We start from the raw sequence: 19,015 nt of genomic DNA on the forward strand, positions 1-19,015 counted from the left end.
AAACTCCTCCAATGGCTCCATGGGCTTTGCAGAGGGTGGGTGCCCTTCCAAGTTGGGATCCCAGGTGCTCTGCGGCTGACCACTGCAGTACATGTCCAAGAAGGAAGAGCCCAACCCTAACTACGTTCAGCTCCTAATGGCGGGGCAGCAGGGGCCAGGGGAGAGACAGGCTAGTGCAGTGGTTAGGAGCAAGACTGCAACTAGACGGCCTTGGGCAGCTGGGTGCCCTTGGACAAGTGACTTCACTCTCTGTGCCTGAGTTTCTTCACCTGTACAATAAGGATGATAATTATAGCTACCTGATGCAGAATGTATGCAGATTTCAGGCTTGTAGAGTACTTAAGAATGGTATCTGACACCATAAATACTATATAAATTTTATCAGGCTATGCTGCCAGAGCCCCTGCGCCTCACAACCAGTGCTCCAAGGACCCCTGAGGGGACTAATCTAGGGGCTACAACTATCCCAAACTCTAACCTTAGTATGGCTATCCCCCAAAAACAAAGCCTAAAATAAGGATTCAGGTGTGAGCAGTTTTGATCCCAGGGCAGTAGGGCAGTGAGGCAGAGCACGACAGCAAGCCAATACAGGGTGCAATGTCGATTAAGTTGCCACTTCCGGCAATGAACCTTCTTCCCAGGGGATCCTTTGAAAGACCTGTGGAACACTCTAGGGGCAAGAACACAAGGTATTTATCCACCAAATTCCATCCCTCGTTGGCTGACGGCTGTTCCTCGGTTATTTTTCCTCAGCATTTGGCACTTCCTGCCTGCCCCATGCTTGGGCCAACTATAAACCTATGACCAAAGAGACACAGGTGCCTGTTCCCTTGAATGAGACATGTCCTCCAAAGCTGCACATGACCTCTGAAGGTAGGCTGAGGGCAATAGCTGGGGCACTAACACATCTCCCAGAACTTGTGAAACTTTGTAGTACACCAGTTGAGAAACTCTGCTTGAGGGAGGAAGAATTTGGTAGTTCTCAACTTTTGCTAATCCAAACAATACCACAATGAACAACTTCACATGTCCATCATTCTACACACATGGGTACGTATCCACAGGAAATGCAGAGCAATAGAATTGCTGGGCCAAAGGGTGTATGCATTTGTCATATTGATGGAGATAGCCAAAGCTGGCGTCCTGTGAAACTGCCTGTCTCCTGCACCTTGGCCAACATCTGTGTTAACACTCTTTGATCTTTGTCAATCTGGTTGATTAAAAAATAGCATCTCATGCTTTAAAATTTCATTTTCAAAACTTTAATTGAGGTTGGCATCTTTTAATAATTTGAAAGCCATCTGTACCCCTAATAAGTTAATGACCAACAAAGGCTGCAACTGGCACACAAAAATAGCTAGGCATCACGTGCCTCCTGGCCAGAGAACACAGCACACCCATGAAACAGTCTTGTCAAAAAGTCAAATCTGAATCAGTAGAATGCAGACTTGGGGAAAATCCTCAGGACGAATGACCTTGTTTCTCTACTTCCTCTTCCGGGAAGATGGAGCAGATGTAATTTTCCTTATTTCTCCTGCTAAGTCAAATTAAAACACCGGACATTGTATATAAAACAAGCTAAGAAAATTTGGAAAGGTCAAGAGAAGGTCAATTAATCATGGGCTTCAGGACCTGAGGAATGACATGATGGTGAGTTCCCTGGGTTTTCTTTCTGCCTTAGAGATCCCAGTCTTGGAGCTGAAGAAGCTGGAAGTGGCTACCTAAAAGAGCCAAAGAAAAGGAGGAAAAACAAAACAAAACAAACAAACAAAAAAACAGCCCCAACAAAAGCTTGCTCTCTTTAGGTAAAGGATTAGGAAAGGAACAATCTAGCAAGACAAAAAATTTTTAGACAATCACAGCTTTAGTCCAGCCAAACACCACTGAAAAAACTACGGTCCCATCCACATCAGCAAAGGCCAAGTGGGGAGCCTAGACTTCCACCCTTATGAGTCAAGGTGACCCGATGTTGTAAGATAAGGCTAGGGAACCAGAACTTTCATCTCTGCTGGCCATTATGAGCCCTCTCTTGCGGTCCACAATGTCAATGGAGACCGTACTGGGAGCCCAGAATTCCACCCACCCCCCTTCCCGGCAGTATGAAAGTGGGTAAAAGGACATAAAGGACGGTAAAGTTTCTACATTTCACTCAAACTGGGAAACTGATGACACCAGTAGACTGTGATAAGTTGTGTATATGCAATGTAATACCTACAACAACCACTAAAAAAGCTATACAAACAGACACACTCAAAAATACTATAGTACATTAAAATGGAATTCTAAGAAAATATTCAAATAACCCACAGGAAGGCAGAAAAAAGAAAAAAAGAGAAATGAATAACAGAGAGAACTCACAGAAAACAAAATAAAATTGGGAGACATGTCTTAACATATCAATAATTATATTAAGTATAATTGTCTAAATATACAAATTAAAAGACAGATATTGATAGAGTGATTTTTTTTTTAAGCCAAGTATATGCTGTCTATAAGAAACTTCAAATACATAGGCAGGTTGATATTTATCAAACACTCAACATATTCTTTCCAAGTGTCCACTAATTATATACCAAGATAGATAATATTCTGGGTCATAAAATAAATCTCAACAAATTTAAAAGAATTGAAATCATACTAAATGTGTTCTCTGACCTCAATGGAACCAAACTGAAAATCAGTAACTGAAAGATAACATAAAACTCTCCAAACACTTGGAAACTAAATAACACATTTCTAAATAATTCATGGGCCAAAGAGGAAGTCTCAAGGGAATTTTTTAAAATGCATTGAACTGAATGAAATGAAACTACAACATATCAAAAATTGTGGGACACAGTTAAAGCAGAGCCGAAAGGAAAATTTATGCAATAAGTACTACATACATCACAAAAAATAAAAAGTCTCAATTCAATCACCTAAGCTCCCACCTCAAAGACCTAGAAAAAGAAGAACAAAGTAAACTCAAGGCAAGCAGAAGAAAGAAAATTATAAAGATAAGAGCAGAAATCAGTGAAACTTGAAGATATACATAGAAATACTACATAAGTAATTATAAAAGAAGAATTATTGTATTTTTGGTTTGTAACTGTCTTTATTCCCTACATGATTTAAAATATAAATGCATAGAGGTGGCGGATGGCTCAGTTGGTTAGAGTGGGAGCTCTGAAAAACAGGGTTGCCGGTTCGATTCCCACATGGATCAGTGAGCTGCACCCTCCACAACTAGATTGAAGACATCGAGCTGCCATTAAGCTTCTGGAGGGGTGGCCGGGATGGCTCAGTTGGTTAGAGCACGTGCTCTTAACAGCAAGGTTGCAGGATGGAGGGATGGTGGGCTGTGCCCCCCCACAACTAGATTGAAAACGGCAACTGGCCTTGGAGCTGAGCTGCGCCCTCCACAACTAAGATTGAAGGACAACTTGACTTAGAGCTGATGGGTCCTGGGAAAAACATGCTGGTCCCCAATAAAATCCTGAAAATACACACTGTTCCCCTTCCCTAATAAAATCTTAATAAACAAACAAACAAACAAACAAACAAATAATTAGAAATCTATGTTAATGGGCACACAATACCTAAAGATATAATTTGTGACAAAGAATACAAAGGGGAGGCATGGAGATGTATAGGAGCAGTTTTTGTATGTTATTGAAGCTAAATTGGTATCAATTCAAGCTATATTGTTATAAATTTAAGATGTTAACTGTAATCCCCATGGTGACCATTAAGAAAATATCTTAAAAATATACCTACAAGGAAGTAATAAGAAATAGAGGACTTAAGCAACACTATAAACAATTGGACCTAACAGACATCTACAGAACTCTCCACAAACAGCAGAATACACGTTCTTTAGTGCACATGAAATTTTCCCCAAGATAGTCTGTATGGTAGACCACAAAACAAGTGTCAATAAATTTAAAAGATTGAAATCATATAGTGTATCTCCTCCGACCACAGTGAAATAAATGTAGACATCCAGAACAGAAGGAAAACTGGAAAATTCACAAATATGTGGAAATTAAATAACACACTGTTAAATAAGCAATAAGTCAAAGAAGAAATCACAAAGGAAATTAAAAAATACTTAGAACGGTGGTGGCGGCTCTGGACTGAGTGTAAGTCACAGAATCACCATAATTCTTCAGAGGCTCTTCAGGTTTTCCTCTGTCATTCAGTCTCACTCCATTCGAGGAGGAATATTGGTGTTATAGCGGTGGCATTTAATAAGAAACTTGATCCTGTACAGAAACTCTTCGTGGACAAGATTAGAGAATGCAAAGGTCAGTGACAGTCGTCTGGAGGACCTGTTGATACTGGCCCAGAATATCAGCAGGATTTGGAGAGGGAGCTTTTGAAGCTTAAGCAAATGTATGATACAGCAGACATGAATGCATTCCCTGACTTCCAATTGGAAGATCCCAAATTTGAAGTCATTGATAAACCCCAGTCTTGAGGAAATAATGTAAAATTTATCTGGTAATTTGTCCTAGATAAGTTATACAACTGATCAGAAGTAGCAGAATAAATATACATTTCACAACTTAAAAAAAAAAAAAGTTAGAGACAAATGAAAATGCAACACACCAAAACTTATGGGATGTAGTAAAAGCGTGGTTTAGAGGGAAATTTATAGCAGTAAATGCAACATCGATAAAATGGACCAATTATTTGAAAAGAACAAACTACCACAATTCACCCAATATGAAACAGATCATGTGAATAGCCTTATAACAGTTAACGAAATTGAATTTGTAATTTAAAAACTCCCTATACACACAAAAAATCTCCAGGCCCAGATGATTTCACTGGAGAATTCTACCAAATGGTTAAAGAAGAATTAACACTATTTCTACACAATGTCTTCCAGAAAACAGAAGAGGAGGGAAGGGAATTACCCTGATACCAAAACCAGACAAACATTCAGAGGACCAACTGCAGTCTTTAGATTTAAGGTGGATCCTCATTCCAAGAAAATTCAAATAAATAAAGCTTTTATGAGGCAATTAGGGAAATTTGCATACTGACTGGATGTTTGATATTAAGGAAATATTGGTAAGACTTTTTATGTATATTAATAGTATTTTGGTCATGTATATTAAAACAGTTCTCATGGTTTAGAGACCTACTGAAATATTTAAGGATGAAATGATTGACACCTAGAATTTATTAAAGTAATTCAGGGGTGGGAGTAGGGAAATGAATGGGCCATACGCAGATAATTGTGGATGCTGGGAGGCACATACAGGTTTGTTACACTATTCTTTTCTGTATGTTTAAACTTTTCCATAAGAAATTTTAAGCCATTTGTTTTGTTTTGTTTTTCTCTGATCTCCATGGGAATGACTTTTGCTCATTTTCTACTGCATTCCTGTTTTTTTCTTACTGATTGGTCAGATGGATTTTTTAAAAAAACATATTAAGGAAATCAGCCCTTGATCTCTCATACATACAAATACTTTTTAGTTCCTCATTTGTCTTTTGAATTTCTTCCTTTTTTTTTTACAGAAACTTAATAATATTACAAGCTATTTTGACCCAAATGTTTTGACCTCACTCCAAGACTATTTTGACAAGTTTTGAACCCAATTACCTTTATCAGAAGTACACCAATTCTAATACATCAAGACAGTTTTCTTGAGCAAGCTGCATGAAAACAATTTAATTCCTTGATCAGTTATTTTATGACCAAAGTTAAACTATTTCTAATGTTTCCTATTTTTAAATTTAATTTCACAAAATTATTCTTTTTAATGACAATCACTTGGTTTCATGGAGTAAATGCCAACATGAAAATTTAATTCTTTTCTCAGTCATTTTTAGTCTCTATCTGAGTTCACCGGTTTCCTGCCATTATGCGTTGTTTACTATGTCCATTATCTCTAATCGGTCCAATTTTTTTCAGGTCAAATTTGATTACCTAAATGTCAAAATTTTATTCTCTGTTTGAATTTTGGTCAGTATCCAATTTAACGTGGTCAGTTTTCGTTTCTGTTAACTTGATTTTGTGTCAGTTATTTCTACACATCTGTAGTAGGTTGTATTCTTTGCTCACAATTCTGCCTTCCCTCCCTATGCTTGCCACGTGCACTCCACTGGAGGACATTTTTCCACCCATCGGTGTTGGGCTTGACTGTGAATGGCAGCCTATATTTTCCAAAGATGACCACAATAATACTTCCCATCTCATATTCATCTCACATCTTACGTTGTGATTTTGCTGTCCCTCGATCCTCTCCTTCTTGAAACAGGGTGGACCCTGGTGAGTGCCTTTACCAACAGGGTTTGGCAGAAGTGATGCTTTGTGTCTTCTGAGGCTAGATTATAAAGATGCAATACACTTCCCTCTTGCTCTCTTGGAACCCACCCCCAACCATGCTCTGAGGGAGCCTAAACTAGCCCACACAGAGAGACCACCTGGGGTGCCACAAAGAGGTGTGTTCCTGTTGACAGTTCCAACTGAGGTCCCACGTGACAGCCAGCATCAACCACCAGATGTGTGAGTGAAAACACCTCCAGAAGATTCTGGCCACAGCCTTTGAATATTTCCAGCTGATGCCCCAGACATTTTAGAGGAGAGGTAAGCAGTTCCCACTGTTCCCTGCCTGAATTCCTGACCTATAGAATCAGTAGGCACAATAAAATGGTTGTTTTAAGCCTCTTAAATTTTGGGGTGGTTTGTAATGCACCAATAGTAACCGGAACACCATGGGTCTTGCTTTGGCCCATGGAATGTGGAACTGGTTGTGTGTGTGCTAGTTCTGAGCCTGGGCTTTAAGAACATGTGTACCCACTGTTACTCTGCCCCCTCAGGAGAACATGTCCTAGGTGTCTGCTGATCCCAGAACAAGGAAACACATGGAATAGTCCTCAACCCAACTGTTACGGGCTGAAATGTGTCCCCTGTAAACTCACATGTTGAAGTCCTAATCCCTAATCCCTCAGAATGTGATAGTATTTGAAGATAAAACCTTTAAAGAGGTGATGAAGCTAACATGAGATCATTTGGGAAGGTCCTAACCCAATATGACTGGTGTCCTTATAAGAAGAGGAAATCTGGATACACAATGAGATGCTAAGGATATGTACACACAAAGGAAAGACCAGGTGAGGACACAGCAAGAAGGCAGCCACCTCCGAGCTAAGGAGAGAGACCTCAGAAGAAACCAATCCTGCCAACACCTGATCTTGGACCTCTAACCTCCAAAATTGTGAGAAAATACATTCCTGTTTCTTAAGCCACCAAAGTCTGTGGTATTTGTTATGGCAGCCCTAGCAAACCAAAATACCAACCCACAGCCCAGAACTAAACCTGCAATTCCCAGCGAGCCTCAGCCAACCCACAGCAGAGGACCATGAAAGGTAAAAATAATAGTTCAAAGTTGTAAGCTGCCAAGCTTTGGGGTTGTTTGTTACACAGCATTCTTGTAAGGGAAAAACTGACTTAGTACAACATCTAAATTTTCCCTGGGCCAATTTTGATAATTTTCTTTGTTACAACATGATTCCTTAGCAATTTATTAATCTAAACAAATTCTACTCCCTGCATATTTCAACATTTTTAGTTATGTTGCAACTGCTCCTGCTGTTAGCAAAGCATCATGGTCTGGGTCAAAATATACTACTAAACATTCCTGTAGTTCTTATTCCACTAGTTTCTGGCAGGCTATAGCCTTGCCAGTCCCTCTGAACATGCTGGGAGACTTGGAGGGTAGGACTCCTATATGATTTCCAGCATCTCTCATGCTAAAGAGGTGGTTAATAAATGGATTCTTCATGCCAAATAGAGCCTGGGACCAAGGCAGTTGCCTCTCTCAGATAAAAATTAAATGGACGTCAAGGCTCCCCATACTCTATCTAGCCCCAGTATATTCCCTCAGCTCCGTCTTTCTCTGTTTGTGCAAACTTGTCTCTTCAATAGAGGCAGCAGAGACTCCAAGACCGTGTGTGAATATCTTACTTTCCCATCTCCCCTTGTCCATCTCTTCTTTCTCCTTTGACAGCCCTTTGGCACCTTTTGTTTCCTCTAACACGACATATGGTCCTCACTACCACAGGGCCTTGGCACAGGCTTTCTCTGCCTTTCACCTACTTTATACCCAGTCATCCTTCATATCTCAAGTCTGAGGACATTTCCTCTGGGACTTCTCTGGATTAGGTCAGTTCCCCCCCATTGGTCAATCCAAGTACCATGTACCTCCTCTTCTTAACACTCATTTGTGCTATAATTTATCAGGGTGACCATGTCTGTTTCCCTATTCCATATCTTCAGATTCATGAAGACTGAAATGAGGTCTCATTCATTCTGTCTCCAGCGCATAGTTGGTACACTCTAAGTATTTGTTGATTGAATGAATATTGTCCCAACTGCGCCATTGGTATCTAGGGTGTCCATGGAGGTGCGCTGCTCAAATTTTTCTCCAAGAGAACCTGCTATGGTTCTGCTTCAGCATTCGTGCTGAGACCACAGTCCTCCTGGGCGGCTCCCAACCAAGGACTGAGCACAGTGGGTTCTAGGGATGGTCAATATTGCCCAACACAGGACTCCTCTAACGGGCATATTTTGCTCTGGGGATCCCTATTAGCCTAGCTAAGACTTTCTCAGAGGTGCCGTTTCAGTTATCAATTTATTGCCTCTCATCTCCAAATTCACCCCTTAGTATCTGCTCTACAATAATGAACTGGACTCAGCAGTTCAGCAGTGTCTCCTTTACAGTGAGATGCTAAACGTTGCCAGCAGAGGGTGCTAAGGGGACATTTCAGGAGGAAAGGAGGCTTGTCTTTCGGGTTCTGGAGTGAGAGAGAGAGAGAGAGAGAGAGAGAGAGAGAGAGAGAGAGAGAGAGAGAGAGAGAGAGAGTGTTTTCTCGCTCCCGCTGTGGGGTGGGTCAGCAGCGTGTGAGGACATCTGACGGTGATCTGCCGCAGCCATGAGCCCAGCGTTCCCAGTCCATCAGCAGCCTTGCAGCCCCCAGGACTGGAGACCGTCTTCTTGCCACCCTCCTAACACAAATACCATACCACACACTCTAGGCCTCACGTCTGCAAAGGTGCCCCAGTTCCCCCACTCACCAGCCTCAGCTCCCTTGGGCCTTTGAGGACTTCTAATGACTATGGACCAGCTGTGGCCCAGGCAACCTAGCAAAATTCTCTGCCATCCAATAGGCTTCACTCACACCTCCTCCAACAAGGTCTGAACCCCAGCTTGGGGAAGGCACCCCTCTTCCAAATGTATCCTTCCTTAAGCATGCTCCCTAGGACGCCCTTTGAAGTTATCTTTGCATCTTTATAGTTACTCTCTTGTGTAAACTTAGTAATTCTTTGTATCAAACAGGCCCTGTTAAATTACTATGTGATTTCTGTTTCCTGGTTGGACTCAGATACAGTATTCTGAAGTCAGAAGCTCTTCCTACCCAATCCTCTTTCCTTCCTTCTCTCCTTCCACAAGGTTCTCACCTTTTCCTGCTCCATCTCTCCTTTATCTTTCAGAGGCATAGCCCCAACATATCTCCTCACATCTTTAATTCATTCTTGGCATTTGTTTCTCAGAGGAGCCAGACTGAAGCAACTTCCCCATCACACTTAGCATAAAATCCCATGAGGCCCTATAATCTGCTTTCCACCCCAAGACCAACCGTCTCCCCCAACACACACCTTCCTACTACTCTCCAAGTAATTCTACTCCAGTCACTCACTATGGCCTCCTTGAAGTTCCACAGACTTACAAACCAGAATCCCACCCAGGGTGTTTGCACTTGCTGCTCTGTCTTTGATACAAGGCTTGTTCCCTCATTCCATTCAGACCTCTTCTCAAGTGCCTCCTTCTAAGAGGCCTTTACCTACCATCCCCAATTGCCTTTTTTTTTTTTTTTAAGATTTTATTGGGGAAGGGGAACAGGACTTTATTGGGGAACAGTGTGTACTTCCAGGACTTTTTCTAAGTCAAACTGTCCTTTCAATCTTAGTTGTGGAGGGTGCAGCTCAGCTCCAGGTCCAGTTGCCATTGTTAGTTGCAGGAAGCGCAGCCCACCATCCCTTACAGGAGTCGAACCGGCAACCTTACAGTTGAGAGGATGTGCTCCAACCAACTGAGCCATCCGGGAGCTCAGCGGCAGCTCAGGTGTTCAATCTTAGTTGCAGGGGGCGGAGCCCACCATCCCTTGTGGGAGTCGAGGAATCGAACCAGCAACCTTGTGGTTGAGAGCCCACTGGCCCATGTGGGAATCGAACCGGCAGCCTTCGGCGTTGGGAGCACGAAGCTCCAACCGCCTGAGCCACCGGGCCAGCCCCCCAATTGCCTTTTAACTGTCCTTTTTCCTGCTTTGTTTTGTTTCTTCATAGCACTTATACTATATATTATACTTATTCACTTTTCTGTCTCTCCTTCCCCCCCATAAAGAAATGTGTCTTCCATGAGGCCAGAGACTGTCGCCTTGTTCACTGACATATCCCCAGGGCCTGGATTGGTACCTGGCACACAGTCGATACTCAGTATTTGTTAATTGACTGAATAAAGGAGTGTCTTTGCCATAGCTGAAGCCATTTCCTGCACCTGGAGTGCCTTCCCTTCTCCTTCTTGCCTTTCCTAATTTCACCTGCCCTTTAAGACTCAGCCCTAGCCCCTACTCCTCCAGGAAGCCCTTCCTAACACGCTGGGCTCTGAGCCCCTGGAAAGTGGCTTATTCTTGCCCCTCCCCTACTATACTGCCTAATTTTAGGTATAACGTAGGCTTTATAGCAGGTAAAGATGGAGGTGGAGATGAAAGGCAGACGAGAACAGGCCAGCTTTATTGGGGTTAAGGGGAGGGGAAGGGGGTGCTCCACAGGCTCCGGGCCAGGGCGGAGCTGCCGGGAGAGCAGCCTGGGACGCAGCATGCAGTGTCACTTCTTCCACTCTTTCTTCTCATAGTCCCACTGGGAGGCCAGGCCTTGCACAGGGTTGCCCTTCATATCCAGGATGCGCTGGAGCTGCTGAGACTTCCACTCATCCGTCAGCGTGAGGGGCTTCTTAGGGAAAACTGCAGGGACGGCAGGGGCCCGGCGGGCGGCTCAGGCCCCGCTCAGGCCCGCCCTCTCCCGCCGGGCCAGGGTCTGCAGTCACAGGGTTGTGTGTCCTGCACTGCGGGGCTCCCTCTGCCCTGCCCATCCCCCTCACCAGACTCCCTCCTAAAACTTCATTCCAGGGACCTCTGCGTTCTGATCCCGGCTCTGCCTTCGTGTTGCTGCGGGAACTGGGCCAAGGTCCTTCCCCTTTCTGAGTCTCAGTTTCCTCACCTATTCTGTGGCCCAATGGTAACAGGAGCACTGGTTTGAAGTTAGCCTGGATCTGAATCCCAGCTCCACCACTCCCTTGCTGTGTGACCTTGAACAAGTCCCTTTATCTCTCTGAGCCTCAGTTTCCTAACCTGTCAAAAATAGGTCCTATCCACTAGGGTTGAGATTGAAGTTAGTATTCATAAGGCAATTGACAAAATGTGGGGCAGATATTAAGCCCCTAATACGTGGTAGCTACTATAATTATGATTACTGAGTTTGCTCCCACTTATAGGGAAGAGTATAGGATGAGGTAGTTTCTTTTGCTTCCTGAAAGGACTGAAGAGTAGCAGATCGGATAGGGATATTCACTTTAAAAATCTGGGGAGGGCGATACTTAACTCAAAGGCTGAAGCACTCACAGAGGCATTTTAGGTGCCTTCATGTGTGGATCAGGGAAGGCCTGGGGGCTGGAGCCCCCAACACTGCTCACATCTTACTTCGTGGTCCATCTGCCCCTGAGGCTGACAGCCTGCCTGACCTCTGTCCCTAGTACTTTCTGTCCCAGTGGCTGGACAAGAAAGAAAAGATCTTTCTGGACATCTATTAATACTAAACATTGGGCTAGTCTAGAATTTTTCCTAAACGCTCTCTCATTTCATCCTCATGCAAGGTGGGAATTCCCATCATACTTTTACAGAAGAAAAACAAGGTGAGGCCACAAGAAGTGAAGTCAAATGAAGCTGTTGGTCCAGAGACCATACTTTCAGAATCACTCTTCTGTAGTATTAGTAACGGATCAGCTGGGTATGTGACCACCCAGCTAAAGCCTACATTTCCCAGGCTCCCTTGTGGCTAAACATACTCGTAGTTATATGATCGTTTCTAGCCAATAGAATGTGAGCAGCCGTGGTGTGTGCAACTTCTGGATCTTAAAGAGTTGTGTGTCCTCCCTTTCCCTCTTCCTGTCTGGAATGTAGACTTTACGGCTGGAGCTAGAGCAGCCATCTAGTACATCAAGAAGGAAGCTGCAGGCTAAAGATGGCAGAGCAACAAGACAGAAGGACCCTGACGTTGTGGAGTCCCCATACTCCCCCTGGCTTTTTTTGTGAGAGAGGAACAAAACCTCCATCTTGTTTAAGCTCTTGTATGTTAGGGCCTCTTTGTTACAGCAGCTGAAAAAAACATACTGAAAAAAACTAATGGTTAATAACAGCAAAATCAGTAACACCGCCATTCTTGATTATGTGCCGGGCACTGGCCTACAGCTCTCTCTCATTAAAACCTTACAAGAGCCCTGAGATGTGGGCACTATTATTCCCATTTTACAAATGGGAGAATTGAGGCCCAGAGAGGAGAGTCCCTACATTGCCACTTGGTAGACATGCTCTGCCCTTCACCCTATACCTCTTTGGGGAACTTTTCAAAACTCTTCAGATGAGTACCAGCATAGTTCCTTTGGTTGGCAGCTATGGCCACAAGGACACAGCCCAGGCCTGCAGCCAGGTGAGCTGTTGCCACTTACCGTAGACCCGCTGCCACCAAATCAACAGAGCTGTGAATCCACAGAAGAAAAAGACACAGCCCATCACTGTCTTCCACTCATTGGAGCGATGGTTCATCTCTGCGAAGGTCTCATGGAACTGGAGCCGGTACACTGGAGACAGGTAGGAAGTGGGGAAGCAGGGGCCTCAGGTGCAGCCATTTCAAGGATCCTGGGCCAACTCTTGGTCTCAGTCTCCCTCTCCCTGCAGCAGATGCTGTCCATTCAGCAAATTCTCATTGAGCATCTACTGTACGCAAAGCATGGCCAAGAACTGGTGCTGAAGCTACAAATATCAGAGTCAGCCCAGGTACTTCTGGTGGGCAAGACATGGAGTCACACATCCCTCCTGCTACCTACGATCAGGCCCCTGCTGGCCCACCCACCTCACCTGCCTCTCTCTACTCTGTCCCCTCACACCACTCAGTGATGCCAGGACCCTCCATGCTCTCCTGCTCCCATATCCTTCCCCATGCAGTTCCTATTATCTAGCAGCACCCTCCTCCTCACCATTCAAGGCCAGCTGGAATGTGCCCACCTCTAGAAGGCCCTCCAGGATTTCATCTCTCTCCTTTGGATCCTCACAACCTCTTGAAAACACATACCCTAGCCACATACCCTGTATTATCTGGGTTTGTGCCAGTTCCCTCACTGGACTGGAAGTACCCGGATGGCAGGAACCACCTGGGTGATTCACTCCTGTGTCCCAGCATCACCTAGCATTAGGCTGTGCACAAACAGTTGAGTGAATAAAACAATGAATGAATGAACTTCCCCCCTCAGGTATGCATTCAGGTGTTTGAAGTTTCTGCCTGTCTTGACTGGGGGCTCTCGCTGCCGACTGCTCCCTGACAAGCCCTTCTTTGCAAATTCACCCCCAGCCCACTACCCACCCCGCAGCCCCACCCTGAGACGTACAGGCCACCTTCTCGGCGTGGCTCAGCTGGGTCCAGCTGCCTTTCTCCTTTTCCTTCAAGGCCTGCTGCTCGGCATTGAGCTCTGTGCAGAAGGGTTCGTCCGGCATGGGGTAGGAGCGCTGGGCATGGTAGTTGGTGTAGGGGGGCATCTTCCCCTTGCTGGGGGCTGCGAGCACAAGGGAGGAGCTGAGTTTAGGCTGCCCCTGGGACATCCCAGCACTGACAATAGGATTACTGGATTGGATTGCATTTATTGGGCACTTACTGCGTACCAGGTGCCATTCTAAGGCCTTCAGGTGAGTCGACTTATTTACTCCACATCACTCTGAGCCAGGTGGATGCTGTTATCTCCATTCTACAGATGAAGAAACTGAGCAGCTAAGTGACTGGCTGAAATTCACAGGGCAAAAAGGACCAGAGCCAGAGCTGCAATTCAGCCCCTCTGGCTTCAAATCCCAGGTTCTCTGGGAATATCTGAGGTGAGGAGGTCCTGTCAGGCAGAGGTCATGGGTGGGCAAAGGCTCAGTGAGATGAATCTGAGAGGACAGATGTAAACTGCTCTGCAAACTATAGGGGTCCAGGGCATGACTTTTGAGTCAACTGGTTTTGAACCCCAGTTCCTCCCTACCTCAGCACCCACTGGCCCCTTTACCTCACTGTGCTTCAATGTCCTGGCACACAGTAAATGCTCCGTAAATTATACTGATAAAGAGAGAGCTTGGTTTACTACTGGCTTCTATTCCTGGACACCTTCCCTGATGGCTAAGCCCTCAAAGCCTCTGTGTGGGTGTCTACAACAAAGCAAAGTACCTCCCAATAAATCTTCTGTTTATTGTCACCAGAGATGCCCACAAGGAGGGCATTGGTATCATCTTGTCAGGATAGTATTGGAATTGCTTTGCACACGAAGTCCTGGCTCCTTTAATATCTAGGTCTCTGGGCCTCAGTTTGTTCATCTGAGAAATGGAGATAACAACACGCATCCACCTCACATGGTTGTTGTGAAGTCTAAATGTGTAATCTGTGTAAAATATTTATCACAGCTTGGGGTACATAGTAAGGGCTCAATAAATGTTATCTGTTATTATTCTCCTGAGGGTCAGGAAGGCCCGTCTGCTATCTGGCTGTAGTCTCTCCTGCTTAGGCCGCTTTCATCTGACTAGCACTGACACCAGGGTCTGGAAAAGAGGTCCAAGTTTCTGTCAGCACTCTCTACCTCAGAACACAAAGGCCTGAGGGGCCTGAGATTTGGGGGTCAGGCCCTGAGGAAGCTTGGATGGAGGGGGCTGCTGTCTGCTTGCCCTTTGAGCACTACTTCCTGGAAGAATGTAGCCCAGGACCAAGGAATAAAGATTGTGGGGAAGGTTTTGGGGTAGGCCCAGGGCAGCATGGAAGGGACAAGGGGCAGCTTGCAGCTACAACTCCTGGCCCTATCCTTGGAGTTTGGGGAGGGAGGAGAGTGTCCAGGTCTTACCGGTGTCCCCTGGGCTGTGTATCCCTCGTATTCCAAGTCCTCCTTTCCTCAGCACCAAGCTCCAGGCGGTTCTGAAAAACATCTGGGGTGTGTGTGTGGATGAGTCCTGTGTTATGTCCCTGCCCCTCAAGGCCCAGACAGAGAAACCATTTTCACAGGTGTGGTGGTGGTGGGATTCCAGAATTTCAAGGTCAGCCTCAGGCCCCTGACCCTTCTAATTTTGTCTAATTTCCCTATGGGGGTAGAAGGGGGTCCTAGACATTTGGAACCCCCTCCTAGGACCTCCCTATCTAAGAAGTGGGAAGAGGCCTGATTCTTAAGGCAGGGTCTGAACAGTTTGGGACTGGGGGTCTGGGTTCTGCTTCCCGCCCCAGCTCAGCCTGGCCAGCTTGGGAAACTTCCCTCAGTTGTTTTCCTTCCTCCGCCCCCGCCCCCCCCCCCCAGGAAATAGGGTGGGAGCCCAGGTAAGGAGGGAACAGGTCCTGGGGCTACCTCCCTTCTCTATAGGGCCATCTGCCATGGTTTCTGCCAGACGGTCTGGCCCCCACTCTTTTCCCCCTAATTGGCTGCCTACGTGCAGAGTGCACAGAGAGCCTGCTCTGCTGGAGCTGGTGGGGGAGGGGGACAGGATGAGCCCAACCCCCACGGGTCTCAGGGTCTGGCATCCCGTGAGGGTGGGGAGGGCTTCAGAGGAGAACAAGGACCAAAGTGGGTCAGAGGGAGGAAGAGGAGCACACATCTGGGGAGAGTAAAGAGGTATCCCATTTCGGGGAAGTGAAAGGGCCCCCCACATATGGGGAGAGAGCAACCCAAAAATTAGGAAGGGTATATACCATAGATGATAAGTGGGAGGAGGCTCCCATATCTGGGAAGGAAGGGCTCCCTATCAGTGATAAGTGGGTGAGAGACCCGCACATGGGGAGAGGGAAGGAGTAATCTACATTTGGGGAAAGAGATGGCGCCCCATTTATGAACAGAATAATTCCCCAGGAGTCCTCAACTCTGAGCTGCCAGAAGCCCCCCCTTTCCCCCGCCCGTCCCCCGCCATGGCAGGGACTACACCGGCCGACATTTAAGCCTCATGCCCCCACCCGCCCCTGCTAGGGAAGCAGAGCTCTCCCACCCACTTACCTCGCAGCTCTGCTGTAGTGAGAGAGACCCTGGTCGGCCAACCGAGTAACAGAAAATGGGCTGCAGAGAGACCGGAGAGCTGGCGTCTGCCCCAGGGCCCGCCCCACAGCCTTTCCAGGGCCGCCCCTGCGTGGGAACGTCCTGCCACAGAGGGGCGTGGGAGCACCCAGCTAACGTCCCTGGGGGCGCCCAGCCCACAGCCTGGGGCAAGGGACTGCAGAGTGACTCTCCGCCCACGAGGAGACCCCCAGCTAACTGCGCCCTGGGACACAACGGGCTGTGTGTCCTGGGCTAGCCCAGCCGTCCGAGTTTGGTAGTTCCAGCAGCTGGATCTTCCTGCCTCCACAACGCTGCTCACTGCTGTTCCTTCCATCTGGAATGCTCTCTTCAGGGCTTTGTACACCCAGTCTTGCCAACTTTCCAGCTCAGACCCAATGGCTCCTGCTCCAGGAAGCTCACAAGCATCTAGAATCTGGAAGCTGGCCTGTGGTGTACCACCTCACTCCCACAACCTCATAGCCAATGACAGGTGGAAAAAGTTTCCCTCTGGCGTTCAAATCATAGCTGTGGGGCCTTCAACAAAATGGCCTAACGTCTCTCAGTTCCTGTTTTCTTTTCTGTAAAAGGGAGCTAATGATAGTTCTTTCCTCACATGGCTGTTGTAAAGATTAAATAAGTCACTAGAAAAGCATCAGGCACATTTATTCAAGAATTATTTATTAAGACCTGTTACAGCTGGCATTTATTGAGCGTCTACTGTTTATCAGGTTAAATGCTTGGGGATATAGAGCCAAACAAAGCCAAACATAATCTCTGCCCTTATATAGGGCTTACAATCAAGTTCTAAGCCCAGAGAAAGGCCTGTGCAAAGGCCCAGGGGGCAGAAAAACACAGGTATGTTCAAAGAACAGAGAGAAGCCATTTTGGCCAGCATGTAATGGACAAAGGGGAGAGTTGGAGTGGGTTTGGATCACCAAGCAGGGCCTCATAGGTGATGTGATTAAATGGAACAGAGCGTGAGTTCAGTAAACGTGGCCTGCGGATTGTTAGAATACTGACGGTGGACTGATGGGTGAAGGCTGTGGGTCCCTGCTGTAGCCTGTGGCCAAAGCTTTCTTGGTTTCCCAGCTCTGGGCCCATGAGGTATGCCCAGCGCCCATCCATCCATCAGTGTTTCAGTAACTCGGTGAGGCCATAGGGACGCACTCCAGCCAGTGTCTGGAGAGAAGGGCTTAGTCCCGAGGGGGCAGATGAACCTAGAAGGGGAGAGACTCAGGGAAAGGTGCTAGAGACACCCTAGCGTTGGCAGGTGGATGTCACCTCAATTCTGGACTTCAGCAGCAACAGACCACAAAGCCTTGAGAAGGCAGTGCAGGAGCCTCCTGGATCTCCAAGAGATCACCATGGTAACTTCTGGGAGCTGCTCCTCCCCCTTCCACATGACCGAGGGAATTCCAGATTTGAGAGACCCCCAAGAGGACCACTTTACCTCCTGGATGCTGACCAGAGTATCCGGAAGAACAGCCCAATGGACGGAGGATGAGGGAAGAGCCTCCTTCAGGCAAACTGCAGAGAGCATGCCTTGGATCTTTTCACACCTTTCTAGGGCCAGGCGGGCGCTGGCTGCCTTGGACTGAGTAACTAATGTGTAGGCTCTACTGCTGCCTCGCTGGTGGCCAAATGGTGCCATTTCTGGGCCTCAGTTTCCCTATCCCTCAGAGGGCTTCCCAGGGGAAGGCATTTAGGGATCGTAACTGGCTGTTCTGCCCTGCCCTCTTCCAACCCCGCCTCTGTGGGAACTCCAGGCCCCAGATTGGGGCGATGCTATGAGACTGAACATCTGTTGGGGATGAGGGCGATAGGGTGGAGGCAGGCCTCCGAGGCTTCAGGTTGATACAGGGCAGCACGACTGCCTGTAGGGCATTGCGGAGCGAGGTCTGGAGGTCCCAAATCTGGGAATAGTCAGACTCTCCCATAAGGCAGGTCTCTCAGGGGTCTTGGGACAAGGAATAGGGGTCTTCACAAAGCACCTTGGTGGGCATAGAGGGGAGGGGCTCTGGAAAGGGTATCACAGGCCATTCATTGTGATGGGCCCTACATGTGAATGCAGGCTGAGATTGTAGAAACAGCAGGAATAGGAGGTGAGAGAGATCTGTTCCTTTTCCGTTGGCTCTGCGGCTCCGACCCCCCAGCTCTGACTCACTTGATCAGATAGATCCACGGAGCCCTCGAGATTCTGCCCAGACATAAAGACCTAAGCCACGGCCTCAGCATCCTGCCTCTACGACTCCTCCCAACTCCTATCAGGCTCCACGCAGAACCCACCTCGGGGCCGCCAGCCCCGAAGGGATACCGAGGAAAACCTAGACCTCATGCAAGACCTAGACCTCATGAAGGAGAAAATAGGAACAGGTGTTGAACAAAGTGTCACGGACCTTTAGCTCCCAACCCCTCCGGAGACCTCGGAGCTGGCTGAACTTGGAGAGGAAGTCTGGGTCAGGAGGGGCGGGGGCCAGTAAGTGCAGGAGCGGGGCCAAAGATGGAGGGTAGTCAGAGCCAGGGATAGGGGTTCAGAGGAAGGTAGGAGTGGGCGGGGCTTATCCTTGGGGTGGAGACTGCAGTGTAAGGGCGGGGCCAGGGTACAGCTGGGAAACGAGGCACTAAGGGGGTGGGGCCAGTGAGCAAAGGGGGCGTGG

General features: G+C 47.0%; 1 protein-coding gene and 1 pseudogene across 1 annotated transcript; one reads left to right on the plus strand and one right to left on the minus strand.

Moving 5' to 3' along the window:
• The first annotated feature begins 2,041 nt into the window (after positions 1 to 2,041).
• LOC117016288 (ATP synthase-coupling factor 6, mitochondrial-like) lies at positions 2,042 to 4,459 on the plus strand (annotated as a pseudogene).
• A 6,317-nt stretch (positions 4,460 to 10,776) lies between these two features.
• Positions 10,777 to 15,291, minus strand: LOC117016057 (cytochrome c oxidase subunit 4 isoform 2, mitochondrial). The gene is made up of 4 exons (XM_033095098.1): positions 15,189 to 15,291; positions 13,716 to 13,880; positions 12,780 to 12,911; positions 10,777 to 11,019 (listed from the first exon to the last, which is right to left on the minus strand). The coding sequence occupies exons 1-4, from the start codon at positions 15,268 to 15,270 to the stop codon at positions 10,883 to 10,885; spliced, it is 516 nt and encodes a 171-aa protein (XP_032950989.1). The 5' UTR covers positions 15,271 to 15,291; the 3' UTR covers positions 10,777 to 10,882.
• Positions 15,292 to 19,015: the final 3,724 nt, after the last annotated feature.

This window comes from Rhinolophus ferrumequinum, chromosome 23 (genome assembly GCF_004115265.2).
Source record: "Rhinolophus ferrumequinum isolate MPI-CBG mRhiFer1 chromosome 23, mRhiFer1_v1.p, whole genome shotgun sequence".
Classification (NCBI taxonomy): Eukaryota; Metazoa; Chordata; class Mammalia; order Chiroptera; family Rhinolophidae; genus Rhinolophus; species Rhinolophus ferrumequinum.

What these genes read in the sequence shown, in the direction of transcription:
- LOC117016057 (XM_033095098.1), bottom strand. Translation starts at nt 15,270, where the DNA reads ATGTTTTTCAGAACCGCCTGGAGCTTGGTGCTGAGGAAAGGAGGACTT. An exon ending in ACACAGCCCAGGGGACACCG is followed by an intron (nt 13,881 to 15,188) that starts GTAAGACCTGGA and finishes TTGTGCTCGCAG; the next exon opens with CCCCCAGCAAGGGGAAGATG. An exon ending in TTGGTGGCAGCGGGTCTACG is followed by an intron (nt 11,020 to 12,779) that starts GTAAGTGGCAAC and finishes CCGTCCCTGCAG; the next exon opens with TTTTCCCTAAGAAGCCCCTC.